This window comes from Coregonus lavaretus, assembly GCF_964263955.1.
Source record: "Coregonus lavaretus genome assembly, chromosome: 13".
NCBI lineage: Eukaryota > Metazoa > Chordata > Actinopteri > Salmoniformes > Salmonidae > Coregonus > Coregonus lavaretus.
In genome coordinates this window covers 23508748-23525014 of record NC_140000.1, presented here as the reverse complement: position 1 = coordinate 23525014, position 16267 = coordinate 23508748, and the positions used below count along the sequence as shown (strand labels likewise).

Genomic DNA, 16267 nt, shown 5'->3' with positions numbered 1-16267 from the left:
AAGAAAGAAAGAAAGAAAGAAAGAAAGAAAGAAAGAAAGAAAGAAAGAAAGAAAGAAAGAAAGAAAGAAAGAAAGAAAGAAAGAAAGAAAGAAAGACCGTAATGAACTGGCCTCAGATGCTTTCACGCTTTCATTCCTACTCCCTTCTTTCTATGATGCTGCATACATTAGTTAACCTCTCCTTGCCTTTCACAGATCTTCTCTCCTGTCCAGCCACTGGTCTCCTCCCACTGGGCACACACTGGTTGAATCAATGTTGTTTCCACGTCATTTCAACGGAATTACGTTGAACCAACGTGGAATAGACATTGAATTGACGTCTGTGTCCAGTGGGTTCTGCCTTCCATCATGGATAATACAGATTGTTCTGCCTTCCATCACGGATAGTACAGAGTGTTCTGCCTTCCATCATGGAGAGTACAGTGTTAGAGTGGGCTTGTGTGCTGCATCTTCTCTACTGTCCGTCCACTGGTCTCCTCTGCCATCCATCATGGATAGTACAGAGTGTATTCCCTTACTGCCTAATTCACTGCATTAGGGACTCACAGACGGAGATCAATAGGTGCTTTGTTTGTTAATGTTTCCCCCTGCTCCCTTCCTCCTCTCTCCCCTCCCCCAACGATTGTGAACGTTTGCCTCGTTGAACGGCCAGGCAGAAAACCCATCCCTTTCAACTCACTCACTCACCTCATCCCTCCTCTGTCCTCCTCTTTCAACTTCCTCCCCATGCAGCTCTCCATCTCCATCCTTCATTTTCCTGGTAGGAGAAGAAGTAAGGGATGAGGGAGATAAGGGTGAATGGGACATTATCATCACATTGCTTCTCTCACCCTTAACCTCGCTCTCTTGCTCTCTCCCTTGCTTTTTTTGTACACACTCTACCTTCACTTCACCTTCTGTTTTTTCACCTTACTTGTCAGTTTCTTACACTTTTCCTCTCTCCCCTGACCGTATGTCTGCACTGTGTGTATCTTCTCTCTTTCGCTCCCGTCTCCCCCCTGACCACATGCCATGTCCATGCCCTCTCTTGCTCTCTCTCTCTCTCTCTCTCTCTCTCTCTCTCTCTCTCTCTCTCTCTCTCTCTCTCTCTCTCTCTCTCTCTCTCTCTCTCTCTCGCTCATCCTCTCTCTCACCTGTCTTTTGGATTCTCTCTCTCTATCTCTTACCTGTCTTCTTCCCTCTCTCTCTCAGAGAACGCTCGCGCCCGGCGGAAGAGCATAGCCAACGTGAAGCAGCCAAGCATGGAGATCCCTCCCACTGCCCCCCCCCAACCCTTCCGACAATCCGTGAGTACCCCTCCATCCTCCCGCCCTCGCTCGCTCCCCCCATCCCTCTCTCTCTCCCTCCCTTCCCACTCCCCACCGCACACCTGTCGCAGGGCCAGTGGAACCCCTCCCTTCCCCTTCTCCCTCCCCCTCGCCCTCTCACCCTCTCTCTCCCCCTCCCTCCCCCATGGCCACTCCTGCCCTCAGCAACGCTACAAGAAAGGGGTCGGTACTCCCCCTCTCCCTCGCTCGCTGCCCCTCTCCCCCTGCCTCTCTCTTAGTCTCCCCCACTCCCCCCCTTCTTCTAATTGGCCGGGGGACTGGAGGGTTGCCGCTTCCAGCCCAGTGACGGGACGCCATATTGCACCTCTGCCTCCCATCGAGGTACATGACTCAGATGTCTCTGTATGTGGTGAAGAAACCCCCCCTAAACTTAATGTTACGTCCTTTGCCAAATGCTATGGAGTTTTCTGTTCCCTGTGCCAAATGTGATCCACCACTGTGATTCAGTTCTTCTGACTGTATGAGGCTTAAAAGTGTCAGACAGGCTGGCTAATCAAGCCAGAATGATTTATCTATTCCAACCAGTCGGTTACCGTGACGGTCAGCAAATGAGTCAAATCTTGAGTCACTTCTTTAAAACAGACTTCAGTGACACAAAGCTAAAAAAAAGTGAATGGTTTGTCTCGATTGAGACAAATTCCTCCCAGAATGTAGTGTTCAATGTTGATGTGTAATGTGCAGTTTGATATCTGAGTGGATGTTAGACATGGAGAGAAGCTGAATTGAGGTGATTCAGTATTGTAAGACTGTCAAAAAAGCATTGTGAGGCTGTTATTCAGATACAATAGCAGCATGTCTCTCCTTTCACTCTGAGAGGAATAGGCTGTATAGTAGTCGTATATGGAACCCTATACTGTATGTTGCGGAGAATGACATCATTCATTGGTTTTCATTCTACTATTGAAGCCCTGTTCTCTCTGTCAGCACTTCTTCTAAAAGACACAGTGTCAACACACAGCCTGTTATTTAAGACCTGTGTTATATATTGACTAAATCAGCTAATCAAAATCAGGGGAATATGGTTGCATGGAAGCACATACAGGACAAACTGCACCGCAATATGAAGCTCCTATTTTTACTGAGGTCCAGTGTATGCTGTTGGATTATGGGTATATTTATGGCACAACACCACCCACTATTGGTTACCAGATGATACTACACTATTCTACTACTTCTGAACTGTGGCTGTATGACTGATATAATGTGTAATAAATCTTTCTGTTGCTCTCCCCCTTCATGTATCTGTCATTCACTAAATCACATACGTCCTCCATTTCTTCAAATCCATTTTGGGCCCGAAATGTCCATCTTTCTTTACTCACACCCACCCTATTTTCCCTCTCTATAACTTTGATCTATCTCCTTTCCTGCTACCCTCCCTCTCTCCCTCTCCCCCTCTCTCATCCCTGTTTCACACCTTCTCATTCTTCACCTCCTCCTCACTCTCTCCATTGCTGCCCTGTTCAGAGTTTCCTCAGTAGAAGGTTGAAGGGCTCTATCAAGAGGGCTAAGAGTCAGCCCAAACTGGACCGCACCAGCAGCTTCCGCCACATGATCCTCCCCCGCTTCCGTAGTGCCGACCAGGACAGGTACGAGTCTCTGTGTGTGTCTATGTGTGTGTCTGTGTGTGTTTCTGTGAGTGTGTGCGTGTGTTCCCTGCTCTCTCTCTCTGTGTGCGGAGCAGGTCAGGCAGGCACTTAACTTGTCTTTTTAAGTAAGTGTGTGTGTACACTCCAACCTGTGTGTCCACATGTATGTGGGACTCTTAAAGGTGCTTTCTTGTGTCTATTTTGGATACCTTTCAAGGACAATCTGGTATGTACTATGCTTTTACTATTCCTCCTAGCTTTAATGAAACCAGTAAGCCTTGACAGTAAGTGTTTGTTTCACAACCGCCCCTTTCGGTGCAGCTGTACTCCCATTTTACATACTACATTTTTTATGACTCGTTAATACATGGAGAATACCAATGGAAGATTTAATAAAAAGTCCTGACCTCTCCATGGCAACCATCAGGCAGTCGTATGGCCACAGAACGGACATATCTACACTATATAACACCTATATATCTTGAATTATACCTATACACTGGCCATATGATTTAATGATGCTAATAGGGGTAGTCTTCTCTGCAGGGATAAATACTGCAGGACCATACCCATGAATTCTCCATGACTGTATCATGGAGACATTTCCCATTCTTGTATTTACAGAATAATATCTGGCCCTCTGCCCTCCCTAAATCCTGGCATTGAACGGTTCAGCAGACTTTTAGCCCTCCATAACTGGCAACGATAATATTGCAGCTCTGTGCGTGTAACATTTATCGACAATTTTGATACCTTCTGGAACAAAGCTTGTCTTATAAGGAGGATGGGATCCACCCAAATCATTTGGGTTCCTGGATCCTTTCACAGCATTATAAGGCTGCGTTGAGACAATGACTTATCAATGACCCAAGTCCAGCTCATTTAATCCCTACCATTGTGTCGCTGAGTTGTCATAATGATTCAGCAAATGTACATTATCCTAGGGGTATTGGAAGACACAATGTAAATAACCTAATTTATGTCCCTCTTACTGCCCGGAATGCCTCTGCTGATCCTACAACTATTGTATGCAGTAATCATATGCCTATGAACCAGAGTAATACTGTTAGCACTGAGGTGGTGTGCCGTAGTAGGAAGTCCACTGTGTGCAGCTCACCCTGCACTAATAAAAATAACCTGAGTATGTCTACCTCTGCTAAGCTTCCCAGTAAAGCATCCCAGAAAAGTGTTAAGAACAGCCCACGTTAACATATGTAGCTTAAGAAACAAGGTTCATGAAATCAATAATTTGCTAGTAACAGATGACATTTTGACAATCTCTGAAACTCACTTAGATAATACCTTTGATGATACAGTGGTAGCAATACAAGGTTATAACATTTACATAAAATACAGAAATGCCAATGGGGGCGGTGTTGCGGTCTATATTCAGAACCACATTCCTGTAAAGCTTAGAGAGGATCTCATGTTAAATACTGTTGAAGTAATATGGCTACAGGTTCACCTGCCTCACCTAAAGCCCATTCTGGTGGGAAGCTGCTATAGACCACCAAGTGCTAACAGTCAATATCTGGATAACATGTGTGAAATGCTTGAAAATATATGTGATATCAATAGAGAGGTATACTTTCTGGGTGATTTAAATATTGACTGGCTTTCATCAGGCTGCCCACTCAAGAGAAAGCTTCAAACTGTAACTAGTGCCTGCAACCTGGTTCAGGTTATCAATCAACCTACCAGGGTAGTTATAAACAGTACAGGAATGAAATCATCAACATGTATTAATCATATCTTTACTAATGCTGCAGAAATTTGTTTGAAAGCAGTATCCAAATCCATCGGATGTAGTGATCACAATTTAGTAGCCATATCTAGGAAAACCAAAGTTCCAAAGGCTGGGCCTAATATTGTGTATAAGAGGTCATACAAGAAGTTCTGTAGTGATTCCTATGTTGTTGATGTGAAGAATATTTTTTGGTCTGTGGTGTGTAATGACGAGCAACCAGAAGATGCACTTGACACATTTATGAAATTCCTTATCCCAGTTACTAATAAGCATGCACCCATTAAGAAAATGACTCTAAAAACTGTTAAATTCCCATGGATTGATGAGGAATTGAAAAATGGTATGGTTGAGGGGGATGAGGCAAAAGAGATGGCAAATAGGTCTGGCAACCGATTGGCAAATTGAGAAATCATGTGACTAAACTGAATAAAAAGAAGAAGAAACTACACTATGAAACAAAGATAAATTACATAAAGAATGATAGTAAAAAGCTTTGGAGCACCTTAAATGAAATTTTGGGCAAAAAGGCAAACTCCGCTCCATCATTCATTGAATCAGATAGCTCATTCATCATAAAACCCACTGATATTGCCAACTACTTTAAGAATTTTTTTCTTGGCAAGATTAGCAAACTTAGGCATGACATGCCAGCAACAAACGCTGACACTACACATCCAAGTATATCTGACCAAATTATGAAAGACAAGAATTGTAATTTAGAATTCCGTAAAGTAAGTGTGGATGAGCTGATATTTTTGTTGATCAACAATGACAAGCCACTGGGGTCTGACAACTTGGATGGAAAATTACTGAGGATAATAGCGGATGATATTGCCACTCCTATTTGCCATATCTTCAATTTAAGCCTACTTGAAAGTGAGTGCCCTCAGGCCTGGAGGGAAGCAACATTTATTCCCCTACCTAAGAATAGTAAAGCCCCCTTAACTGGCTCAAATAGCCAACCAATCAGCCTGTTACCAACCCTTAGTAAACTTTTGGAAAAAATTGTGTTTGACCAAATAAAATGCTATTTCACAGTAAACAAATTGACAACAGACTTTCAGCACGCTTATAGGGAAGGACATTCAACAAGCACTTACACAAATGACTGATGATTGGCTGAGAGAAATTTATGATAAAAAGATTGTGGGGGCTGTTTTGTTAGACTTCAGTGCGGATTTTGACATTATCAATCATAGTCTGTTGCTGGATAAATGTATGTGTTTTAGCTTTACCCCCCCTGCTATATTGTGGATAAAGAGTTACCTGTCTATCATAACACATAGGGTGTTATTTAATGGAAGCCTCTCCAACAAAATCCAGGTAGAATCAGGAATTCCCCAGGGCAGCTATCTAGGCCCCTTACTTTTTTCAATCTTTACTAATGACATGCCACTGGCTTTGAGTAAAGAGCTGCAGTTAGTTTCAGAATGGGTGGCAAGGAATAAGTTAGTCCTAAATATTTCAAAAACTAAAAGCATTGTATTTGGGACAAATAATTTACTAAACCCTAAACCTCAACTAAATCTTGCAATGAGTAATGTGGAAAATGAGCAAGTTGAGGAGACTAAATTGCTTGGAGTAACTCTGGATTGTAAACTCTCATGGTCAAAACCTATTTATACAACAGTAGCTAGGATGGGGAGAAGTATTTCTATAATAAAGCGCTGCTCTGCATTCTTAACAGCACTATCAACAAGGCAGGTCCTACAGTCCCTAGTTTTGTCGCACCTGGACTACTGTTCAGTCGTGTGGTCAGGTGCCACAAAGAGGCACTTAGGAAAATTGCAGTTGGCACAGAACAGGGCAGCACAGCTGGCCCTTGGATGTACACAGAGAGCAACATTAATAATATGCATGTCAATCTCTCCTGGCTCAAAGCGGAGGAGAGATTGACTTCATCACTACTTGTATTATTGAGTGGTATTGACATGTTGAATGAACCAAGCTGTCTGTTTGAACTACTGGCACACAGCTCGGACACCCATGCATATTTTTTTTTATTAAGTAATGTATGCACTAACTGTAAGTCGCTCTGGATAAGAGCGTCTGCTAAATGACTTAAATGTAAATGTAATAGTCCCCAAGTCAAGAACAGACTATGGGAGGCACACAGTACTACATAGAGCCATGACTACATGGAACTCTATTCCACATAAAGTAACTCATGCCAGCAGTAAAATTAGATTTAAAAAACAGATAAAAATACACTTTATGGATCAGTGGGGACTGTGAAGCAACACACACATAGACACATGTATACAAACACACGATAACATACGCACTATACACACATGTACACATGGATTTTGTGTTATAGATACAGTGGGGAGAACAAGTATTTGATCCCCTGCTGATTTTGTAAGTTTGCCCACTGACAAAGAAATGATCAGTCTATAATTTTTATGGTAGGTTTATTTGAACAGTGAGAGACAGAATAACAACAAAAACATCCAGAAAAAAGCATGTCAAAAATGTTATAAATTGATTTGCATTTTAATGAGGGAAATAAGTATTTGACCCCCTCGCAATCAGAAAGATTTCTGGCTCCCAGGTGTCTTTTATACAGGTAACGAGCTGAGATTAGGAACACACTCTTAAAGGGAGTGCTCCTAATCTCAGTTTGTTACCTGTATAAAAGACACCTGTCCACAGAAGCAATCAATCAGATTCCAAACTCTCCACCATGGCCAAGACCAAAGAGCTTTCCAAGGATGTCAGGGACAATATTGTAGACCTACACAAGGCTGGAATGGGCTACAAGACCATCGCCAAGCAGCTTGGTGAGAAGGTGACAACAGTTGGTGCGATTATTCGCAAATGGAAGAAACACAAAACACTGTCAATCTCCCTCGGCCTGGGGCTCCAGGCAAGATCTCACCTCGTGGAGTTGCAATGATCATGAGAACGGTGAGGAATCAGCCCAGAACTATACGGGAGGATCTTGTCAATGATCTCAAGGCAGCTGGGACCATAGTCACCAAGAAAACAATTGGTAACACACTACGCCGTGAAGGACTGAAATCCTGCAGTGCCCGCATGGTCCCCCTGCTCAAGAAAGCACATATACAGGCCTGTCTGAAGTTTGCCAATGAACATCTGAATGATTCAGAGGAGAACTGGGTGAAAGTGTTGTGGTCAGATGAGACCAAAATCGAGCTCTTTGGCATCAACTCAACTCGCCATGTTTGGAGGATGAGGAATGCTGCCTATGACCCCAAGAACACCATCCCCACTGTCAAACATAGAGGTGGAAACATTATGCTTTGGGGGTGTTTTTCTGCTAAGGGGACAGGACAACTTCACCGCATCAAAGGGACGATGGACGGGGCCATGTACCGTCAAATCATGGGTGAGAACCTCCTTCCCTCAGCCAGGGCATTGAAAATGGGTCGTGGATGGGTATTCCAGCATGACAATGACCCATATTTTCTATGGGATTAAGGTCTGGATTAAGGTCTGGAGAACGGCTAGGCCACTCCAGGAGTGGCTCAAGAAGAAGCACATTAAGGTCCTGGAGTGGCCTAGCCGTTCTCCAGACCTTAATCCCATAGAAAATATGTGGAGGGAGCTGAAGGTTCGAGTTGCCAAACGTCAGGCTCGAAACCTTAATGACTTGGAGAAGATCTGCAAAGAGGAGTGGGAGAAAATCCCTCCTGAGATGTGTGCAAACCTGGTGGCCAACTACAAGAAACATCTGACCTCTGTGATTGCCAACAAGGGCTTTGCCACCAAGTACTAAGTCATGTTTTGCAGAGGGGTCAAATACTTATTTCCCTCATTAAAATGCAAATCAATTTAGAACTTTTTTGACATGCGTTTTTCTGGATTTTTTTGTTGTTATTCTGTCTCTCACTGTTCAAATAAACCTACCATTAAAATTATAGACTGATCATGTCTTTGTCAGTGGGCAAACGTACAAAATCAGCAGGGGATCAAATACTTTTTTCCCTCACTGTAGTAGTGTAGAGACCTGAGGGCACGCACTTAATATGTTGTGAAATCTGTTATGAATGTAATGTTTTTAAAATGTATAACTGCCTTAATTTTGCTGGACCCCAGGAAGAGTAATGGGGATCCATAATAAATACAAATACAAAATACAGCAGTTTGACTGTAGATCCAACTCCTATCTAATTGTCGTCAGACCTGGTTAAAATGCACCTGATTTAGATAAGAGTTTGCAGTCTGGGGACTAATCCATTGCTTTTTATCTGCACAGGCTTTTTACTGTATGTGCATGGAAGCAAGTTTTGAAGCATAGAAAGGATAAATAGAAAACATCTGAATAAATTTAAAACAACATATGGATTTTATGCAAATCTGTCAGCATGATAGTGCCAGTAGCTAGCTAAATAAACAATGGCAAATCAGTGACATGACATTGGTGCTATAGCTACTCCAAGTTGACCTGTGTAGAAGAGGTCATTTGGATCTTGAAAGGGCTTAAGTGCGGTCGAGGAGCTGTTCTTTTCATGATTTATTCATTGAAGAGATCGGGACGTATTTCACCCATGGATGGTTAAGTCTGAGGATACACAGAAAGACAGGTCAAGCAGCTTCTGAAGTCCGTCATGTTTCGCCAGGGAGATGGTCTTCAAAGCATCAATGACTGATTTCCTTTTCAAAGGCCTTAGTTCAAACACAGTTGGCTTTTGGTAGTCTCCTGGCTTACTGTAGGTAATGGAGATGTGTGGGTTGTTTTGGTCATTTGCTGGTATTTAGCCCCCTATATGAATACATTAGGGTGACTTTCTACATATTTTGTGTTGTTACGTTGGATAAGTTGCTTGAGGTGTAGTTGCTGGGGCAGTTTTCACTTTTTAGATACTCTCTGTTGTTTTTGAAACACCTGCCTGCATCTTGGGTACGAAGAATGTTGGTAGAAAGTGCGTTTTGGGGGATGGACTTTTTTCCAGTGTGGCTTAGCTGTGTTTCAGTGCAACTTGCGTTCATTTATTTGTGTCCTCTTGTGTCTCCTCTTCTAACATCTCTATCTCTCTTTGTCTCTCTCTCTGTTTTCTCATCTGCCCTGTCACTCCCTTCTTCTCTAAAGTACCAACAGTTTACATAACAACTTTGATTTCCTCTGAGAGGTTTTCTCCCCCACCGTATTCCCCCTTTCCTTCTCTCTCCCTCTGTCTCTCTCACACTCTCGCCCTCCCTTTCTCGACCTCCCCCACTGTCCTTTATTTCTCTCATTCTGACTCATTTCTTTGGGTCTATTTTTATCTCTCCCTCCACATCTCTCTCCTATCTTTCTCTCTCTCTCCCTCTCTGCCTCTCTTTCCCACTCCACTGTAAGTATTCAATGTTCTGATGCACATTATGAGTGAATGTACACAAAAACAGTGGCACAGGGAGAACGCGAGAGAGCTGGACGCATCAGGGACATCATAGTAGGGAGACAGTTTCTTTTTTTTCTCAGCTTTTTCTGTGTTGTGGTCTGTGTTGTGGTCTGTGTTGTGGTCTCTGTTGTGGTCTCTGACATTCCCTTTGTGTCATTCTGTATCTGTTTCTTCAGTTCAGTGGTATTGTGGCATAATCGGTGTGTGTGTGTGTGTTCGTCTGTATGTGTGTCTGTGTATATGTATAAGTGAATGTGGGCGGGTATGGTGGGCAAGCGTCAGAGACAATTCTATCCACGTGTTGCTTTGTGCCTTATGCATGTATGGCTGTCAATAGAAACATAGCTTTGTTGTCCAAGAAATATCATGATAACACTATTGTCATTATGCTATGCTGAAATCTAATGTAATCCAGTGAAACTCTAATTGAATGCTAATGTGTTGACTTCTTTAGATGACAATTAGACCCATAGTGAGACTAGCAGCACATTGTTTTTTGATGTGACCTCTTTTCAAGGTCAGAGAACACAGAATGTATGAGTACAGACGGAATCCTTTGGCATGAAAAGCAGAATGGTTGCGTGCTGTTTCTCAACTTTTCAGAATCAGATATGCTCAAGTGTAGCTTAGAAAAACTCCACGGTTAGATTTGTTAGTGAGATTGTAGGGAGCTATAAACAGTGGGTAGTCCCTTTAGTTGAAGAAGTATATACCAACATTCAAATGGAAAATATTGACAGTGGTTGCATTTTTTTGGGGCCATATGGTGCCAGTTGCTTTGTTGACTTAATCATCCCCCCAAATCAAATCAAATCAAATCAAATTGTATTTATCACATGCTTTGTAAACAACAGGTATAGACTAACAGTGAAATGCTTACTTACGGGCCCTTCCCAAAAAATGCAGAGAGAATTTTTTTTATAAATAATAGAAACATACACAATCAGTAACAATAACTTGGCTATATACACGGGGTACCAGTACTGAGTCAATGTGCAGGACTATGATGTAGATATGTACATATACAGTAGGTAGGGATAAAGTGACTAGGTAACAGGATAGAAAATAAACAGTAACAGCAGCATATGTGATGAGTCAAAGAGATGCAAAAAAGGGTCAATGCAGATAGTTAAATAGTTAACCAATAGCTACACAGACTAACTATTTAGCAGTCTTATGGCATGGGGGTAGAAGCTGTTTAGGGTCCTGTTGGTTCCAGACTTGGTGCATCGGTACTGCTTTGCCGTGCGATAGCAGAGAGAACAGTCCATGACTTGGGTGGCTGGAGTCTTTGACAATTTTTAGGGCCTTCCACTGACACCCCCTGGTATAGAGGTCCTGGATGGCAGGGAGCTCGGCCCCAGTGATGTACTGGGCCCTACGCACTACCCTCTGTAGCGCCTTGCGGTTAGATGTCAAGCAGTTGCCATAGCAAGCGGTGATGCAGCCAGTCAAGATGCTCTCAATGGCACAGCTGTATAACTATATATTTTGAGGATCTGAGTGCCCATGCCAAATCTTTTCAGCCTCCTGAGGGGGAAGAGGCATTGTCTTGCCCTCTTCATGACTGTGTTGGTGTGTGTGGACCATGATAATTCCTTAGTGATGTGGACACAGAGGAACTTGAAGCTGTCAACCTGCTCCACTACAGCACCGTCGATGTAGATGGAGAAGTGCTCGGCCCTCCTTATCTATAGTCTACGATGGTAGGATAGTCTCGAACGGACCTCATCCAGTTTATTCTCCAGTGATTTATCCAATCTCCGCCGTAGTCTCGTCAGGTATCCTGCACGCTGGCCTCTAAAGTGCCGTCTCCTCATTCTTCGAGCGTCGGGGATTTGGGCCTGGTCTGGGATAATCAATATGTCTTTCACCTCCGACTCATTGAAGTAGAAGTCCTCGTCCAAAATCGAAGTTGGTGATAGCTGTTTTGATGTCCAGAAGCTCTTTTCGGTCATAGGAAACGATGGAGGAAACATTATGTACCAACACATTTAAGATCAGCTCCAATATTTTTTTACAATTGGTCAGGAGCCCGTAAAACAGCCGCTATTCCCTCCATCGCCATTCTTTCAACATCAAGACCTGCTTAGTATTGGTAATGTTTTTTCTACCTCAAATGTGGTTTAATGTACAGTATGATCGTTAGGGAACAGAAATAAGTGGTCTAAGATAGCTGTTGAATGAGCACATGAGAATACGGACGCAAATAATGATATCAGACTATAATCCCCCATCGCAGGAATCCGTCTCGCAAAGTTATCACAAATACATTCTGATTTGATTCAGACATGCTATATGTATAGTAAGTATATTACATACGTATATTCATATTATATAAGTATATTATATGTAGCTGTTTGGCTGTGGGAGAGTTACCCTTTATAACCACAGTTCAGAATGCTGTGTACTGTATCCTTGATGCTGTGTAATGTAATGTATAGGACTCACTCTGCTCCTCTCACTGTGTCTCTGCTCCCCACCCAGAACGCGCCTGATGCAGAGCTTCAAAGAGTCCCACTCCCATGAGTCCTTGCTGTCTCCCAGCAGCGCGGCCGAGGCGCTGGACCTCACCCTGGACGAGGACGCCATCATCAAGCCTGTCCACTCCAGCATCCTGGGACAGGAGTACTGCTTCGAGGTGAGGCTGACACGACACACACACACAATAAACACAGATAGCGCTACTAATTAAACCTGGGTTCAAATACTATTTGAAATCGTTTCAAATAATTTTGCTGGGCTTGATTGAGCTTGCCTGTTGCAATGGAACCAATAGAATAAGAGAAAGTTAAAATCCCACCCATCTGCCACTCCAGGCAGGCTAAAGCAAACACTAAAAGTATCTGAAAGATTTCAAATAGAATTTGAACCCAGGTCTGTCTACTATTGTTACTAATACTACTAATGTTGGGTAGAAGTCTCTCCATTGGCATCAACATAAGGATTTATTGAATAAGGCTGTGATTTTAAAATCTTGTTATCTGTGGAAAAGATATCAAAGAGAAAGCCAACAAGCAGCTCGAAATGAGCTCATGTCCCAAGTTGATTTGTCACAGAAATTTGTTGTGAAAACGGCTTTCACTGCATGGTTCACTTTCCCATAGCCGACGTGTACATGACACAAGTCTCTATGATTAAAGGACGTTGTTATGCCACTTGTCATCTTCTCCCAAGTTGCTAATGGTTGTGGCTGTTGATGTTACCGTTGGTAACCTCAGGTGACTACGGCTTCGGGAACCAAGTGCTTTGCATGTCGCTCGGGTGCAGAGAGAGACAAATGGATCGAGAATCTTCAGAGAGCTGTCAAACCCAACAAGGTGGGGAAACAAGGACGAGAAATTAAGTTACTTCTCTGTCTGTCAGTGCTTCTCTCCTTCTCCCCTGTCTTCAATATGTCTGTTTCAATATGAGCATTTCCTCATTTTGTGTACTGTAACCTCCATTTGCTCTCTGTTTGTCTATATCTGTAATGTACATTCATCAAATACAGTACATATTAAAACACAGCACTTCTACACTCTATCATCCGAGTAAAATAAAGAACTAAGAAGAAGCAAACTCAGCACTTTAGATGCGGTTGATTAAAACAGATCTTCTAATTTCAGCTCAGCTTGATCCCCTAGGTCTGCGTAAAAGCCCCCCCCCCCCCCCCCCCCCTCTCTCTTATCAAAAAGGGGAAACATGCGCGAGACAGATAACTGCTCTTGATGGCAGCTAGGGAGCTGCAGTATTAAGGCAAACGGAGAGGAAACATCAGCCTGAGTGGATTGACTCATCCAGATGCTGTGACTGCAGGGTTCCTGGCTGAATCACGGGGCTCCAAGGACTTGACACGGGGGCTCCGAAATATCCTCAGCACCGTCATGAATCTCCAGCCATATACATGATGTGAGAGATAAGACGAGGTGCGATGTCGATAGAGACCAGGATGTTCATTAAGTTTCGTAACCATCGCTGGGCAGACAGACGCTCTTGATTCTTCTTCCTATTGAAATTCATTATGAACGGTTGAAATTGATTGTCAGGCGGCATACTATGGAGTACTTAAGAACTAACAACTTTGGAAAATTGCTGATATACTTAGCAATCTAAATTCGGTATTAAGAGCTGAGCTTAGCCGGGGCCGAGCGATCCAGTGGCATTTCAGACTAGTTGAAATGACTCACCTCTGACTAAAGCATCACTCTTTGCAATCTGCACAGCACACTCTCCTCCCATTGGGATTTCAGATATAGTTGGCTCTTTGTAATCATGTTCAGAAAATGCAGCTCTCTGCTGCAACATTACCAATCACACATCCACTTTCTGTCTCTCATGCCTCCAGTACACATGTATTATCTCATGTATCGCCATCCGTATGTGTGCATATTGTTCTTAACCCACTCAACCCCTCTCTCTTTGGCTTTCTTTTTCCCTTTGGTTTTCTTTCCTCCCTGTTCTGCCTTGTCCTTTTGCCACCCTTTCTTTGCCCCTCTTCAGGACAACAGTCGGAGGGTGGACAACGTGCTGAAACTCTGGATCATCGAGGCGCGGGAGCTTCCGGCCAAGAAGCGTTACTACTGCGAACTTTGTCTGGACGACATGCTTTACGCACGCACCACCAGCAAGCCCCGGACTGACACCGTGTTCTGGGGCGAGCACTTTGAGTTCAACAACTTGCCAGCCGTCCGCAACCTACGCCTTCATCTCTACAAGGAGACTGACAAGAAGAGACGCAAGGTGAAGGGACAACTCTCTCACCAGTGTGCAAAACTGGATAAAACTGGTTGAAATTACATTCTTGTAGACTGGTTAAAGCACTGCTGGGTTTTAATGATAGCAGCTTGCCCAATGATTAAGATGGATAAATATACTTTAGTTACATTACTATCCTCTTTTTGTCCTCTTTCTTAATGGCCCAGGCCCCATAACTCTTGACCACAAAATCCCACTTATGCCTTATTTCCCCTCTTCTATCAGGAAAAGAGCACATACCTGGGACTGGTCAGTATCCCTATCTCCAGCATCACGGGCCGACAGTTTGTGGAGCAGTGGTACCCCGTCATCCAGCCTAGCGTCCTGGCCAAGGGGCAAGCAGGGGGCAAGATCATCAATGCCTCCCTACGCCTCAAGTCCCGCTACCAGACCATGAGCATCCTGCCCATGGAGCTGTACAAGGAGTTTGCGGAGTATGTCACCAATAACTACCGGACTCTGTGTGCGGTGCTGGAGCCTCTACTGAGCGTGAAGAGTAAAGAGGAGGTGGCCTGTGCGCTGGTCCACATATTACAGAGCACGGGGAAAGCAAAGGTAAGTATTGGCATGAAACATTAAACAAATTGTTACTTCAATAGTGCACGGTACAATGCAAGGTCATATTCCCGTATACACCCCACTGTATCCTGTGAATATGCCAAATAAATGTTGTTTTTGATTTGATAACATAATATTGATGGAATATGAGTACATTATAGTGAGAATGTATGCACCGTTTATAAATTCAACCACCTCAAATCGCCATGCTGTCACGCTGATTAATGATTTGGAGACAGACGCAGGAATACATAATAGGGGTTTCATTTTCTCCACCCAACACAAGGTATGTCATGAACAACGATGGGGACGAAGCCCAAAACAAACACGTATATACACTACCGTTCAAAAGTTTGGGGTCACTTAGGAAAGTCCTTGTTTTCGAAAGAAAAGCAATTTTGTGGTCCATTAAAATAACATCAAGTTGATCAGAAATACAGTGTAGACATTGTTAATGTTGTAAATGGCTATTGTAGCTGGAAACGGCTGATTTCTTTATGGAATATCTACATAGGCGTACAGAGGCCCATTATCAGCAACCATCAGTCCTGTGTTCCAATGGCACGTTGTGTTTGCTAATCCAAGTTTATCATTTTAAAAGTCTAATTGATCATTAGAAAACCCTTTTGCAATTATGTTAGCACAGCTGAAAACTGTTGTGCTGATTAAAGAAGCAATAAAACTGGACTTCTTGACACTAGTTGAGTATCTGGAGCATCAGTAATTGTGGGTTCGATTACAGGCTCAAAATGGCCAGAAACAAAGAACTTTCTTCTGAAACTCGTCAGTCTATTCTTGTTCTGAGAAATGAAGGCTATTCCATGCGAGAAATTGCCAAGAAACTGAAGATCTTGAACAACGCTGTGTTCTACTCCCTTCACAGAACAGTGCAAACTGGCTCTAACCAGAATATAAAAAGGAGTGGGAGGCCCCGGTGCACAACTGAGCAAGAGGACAAAT

The 16267-nt window shown here is 43.2% G+C and overlaps 1 protein-coding gene across 1 annotated transcript in view; it reads left to right on the top strand.

The window, feature by feature from the left end:
- The window catches only part of LOC311139521 (ras/Rap GTPase-activating protein SynGAP-like), a gene marked incomplete at its 3' end in the record, with an annotated part of 95899 nt that overhangs the window by 44774 nt on the left and 34858 nt on the right, over positions 1–16267 (top strand). The window contains exons 3-8 of the mRNA XM_084174408.1: positions 1192–1286; positions 2796–2917; positions 12500–12653; positions 13234–13332; positions 14495–14734; positions 14975–15304. Coding sequence (XP_084030534.1) covers positions 1192–1286; positions 2796–2917; positions 12500–12653; positions 13234–13332; positions 14495–14734; positions 14975–15304 — 1040 coding nt within the window. The remainder of the gene's footprint in view (positions 1–1191; positions 1287–2795; positions 2918–12499; positions 12654–13233; positions 13333–14494; positions 14735–14974; positions 15305–16267) is intronic.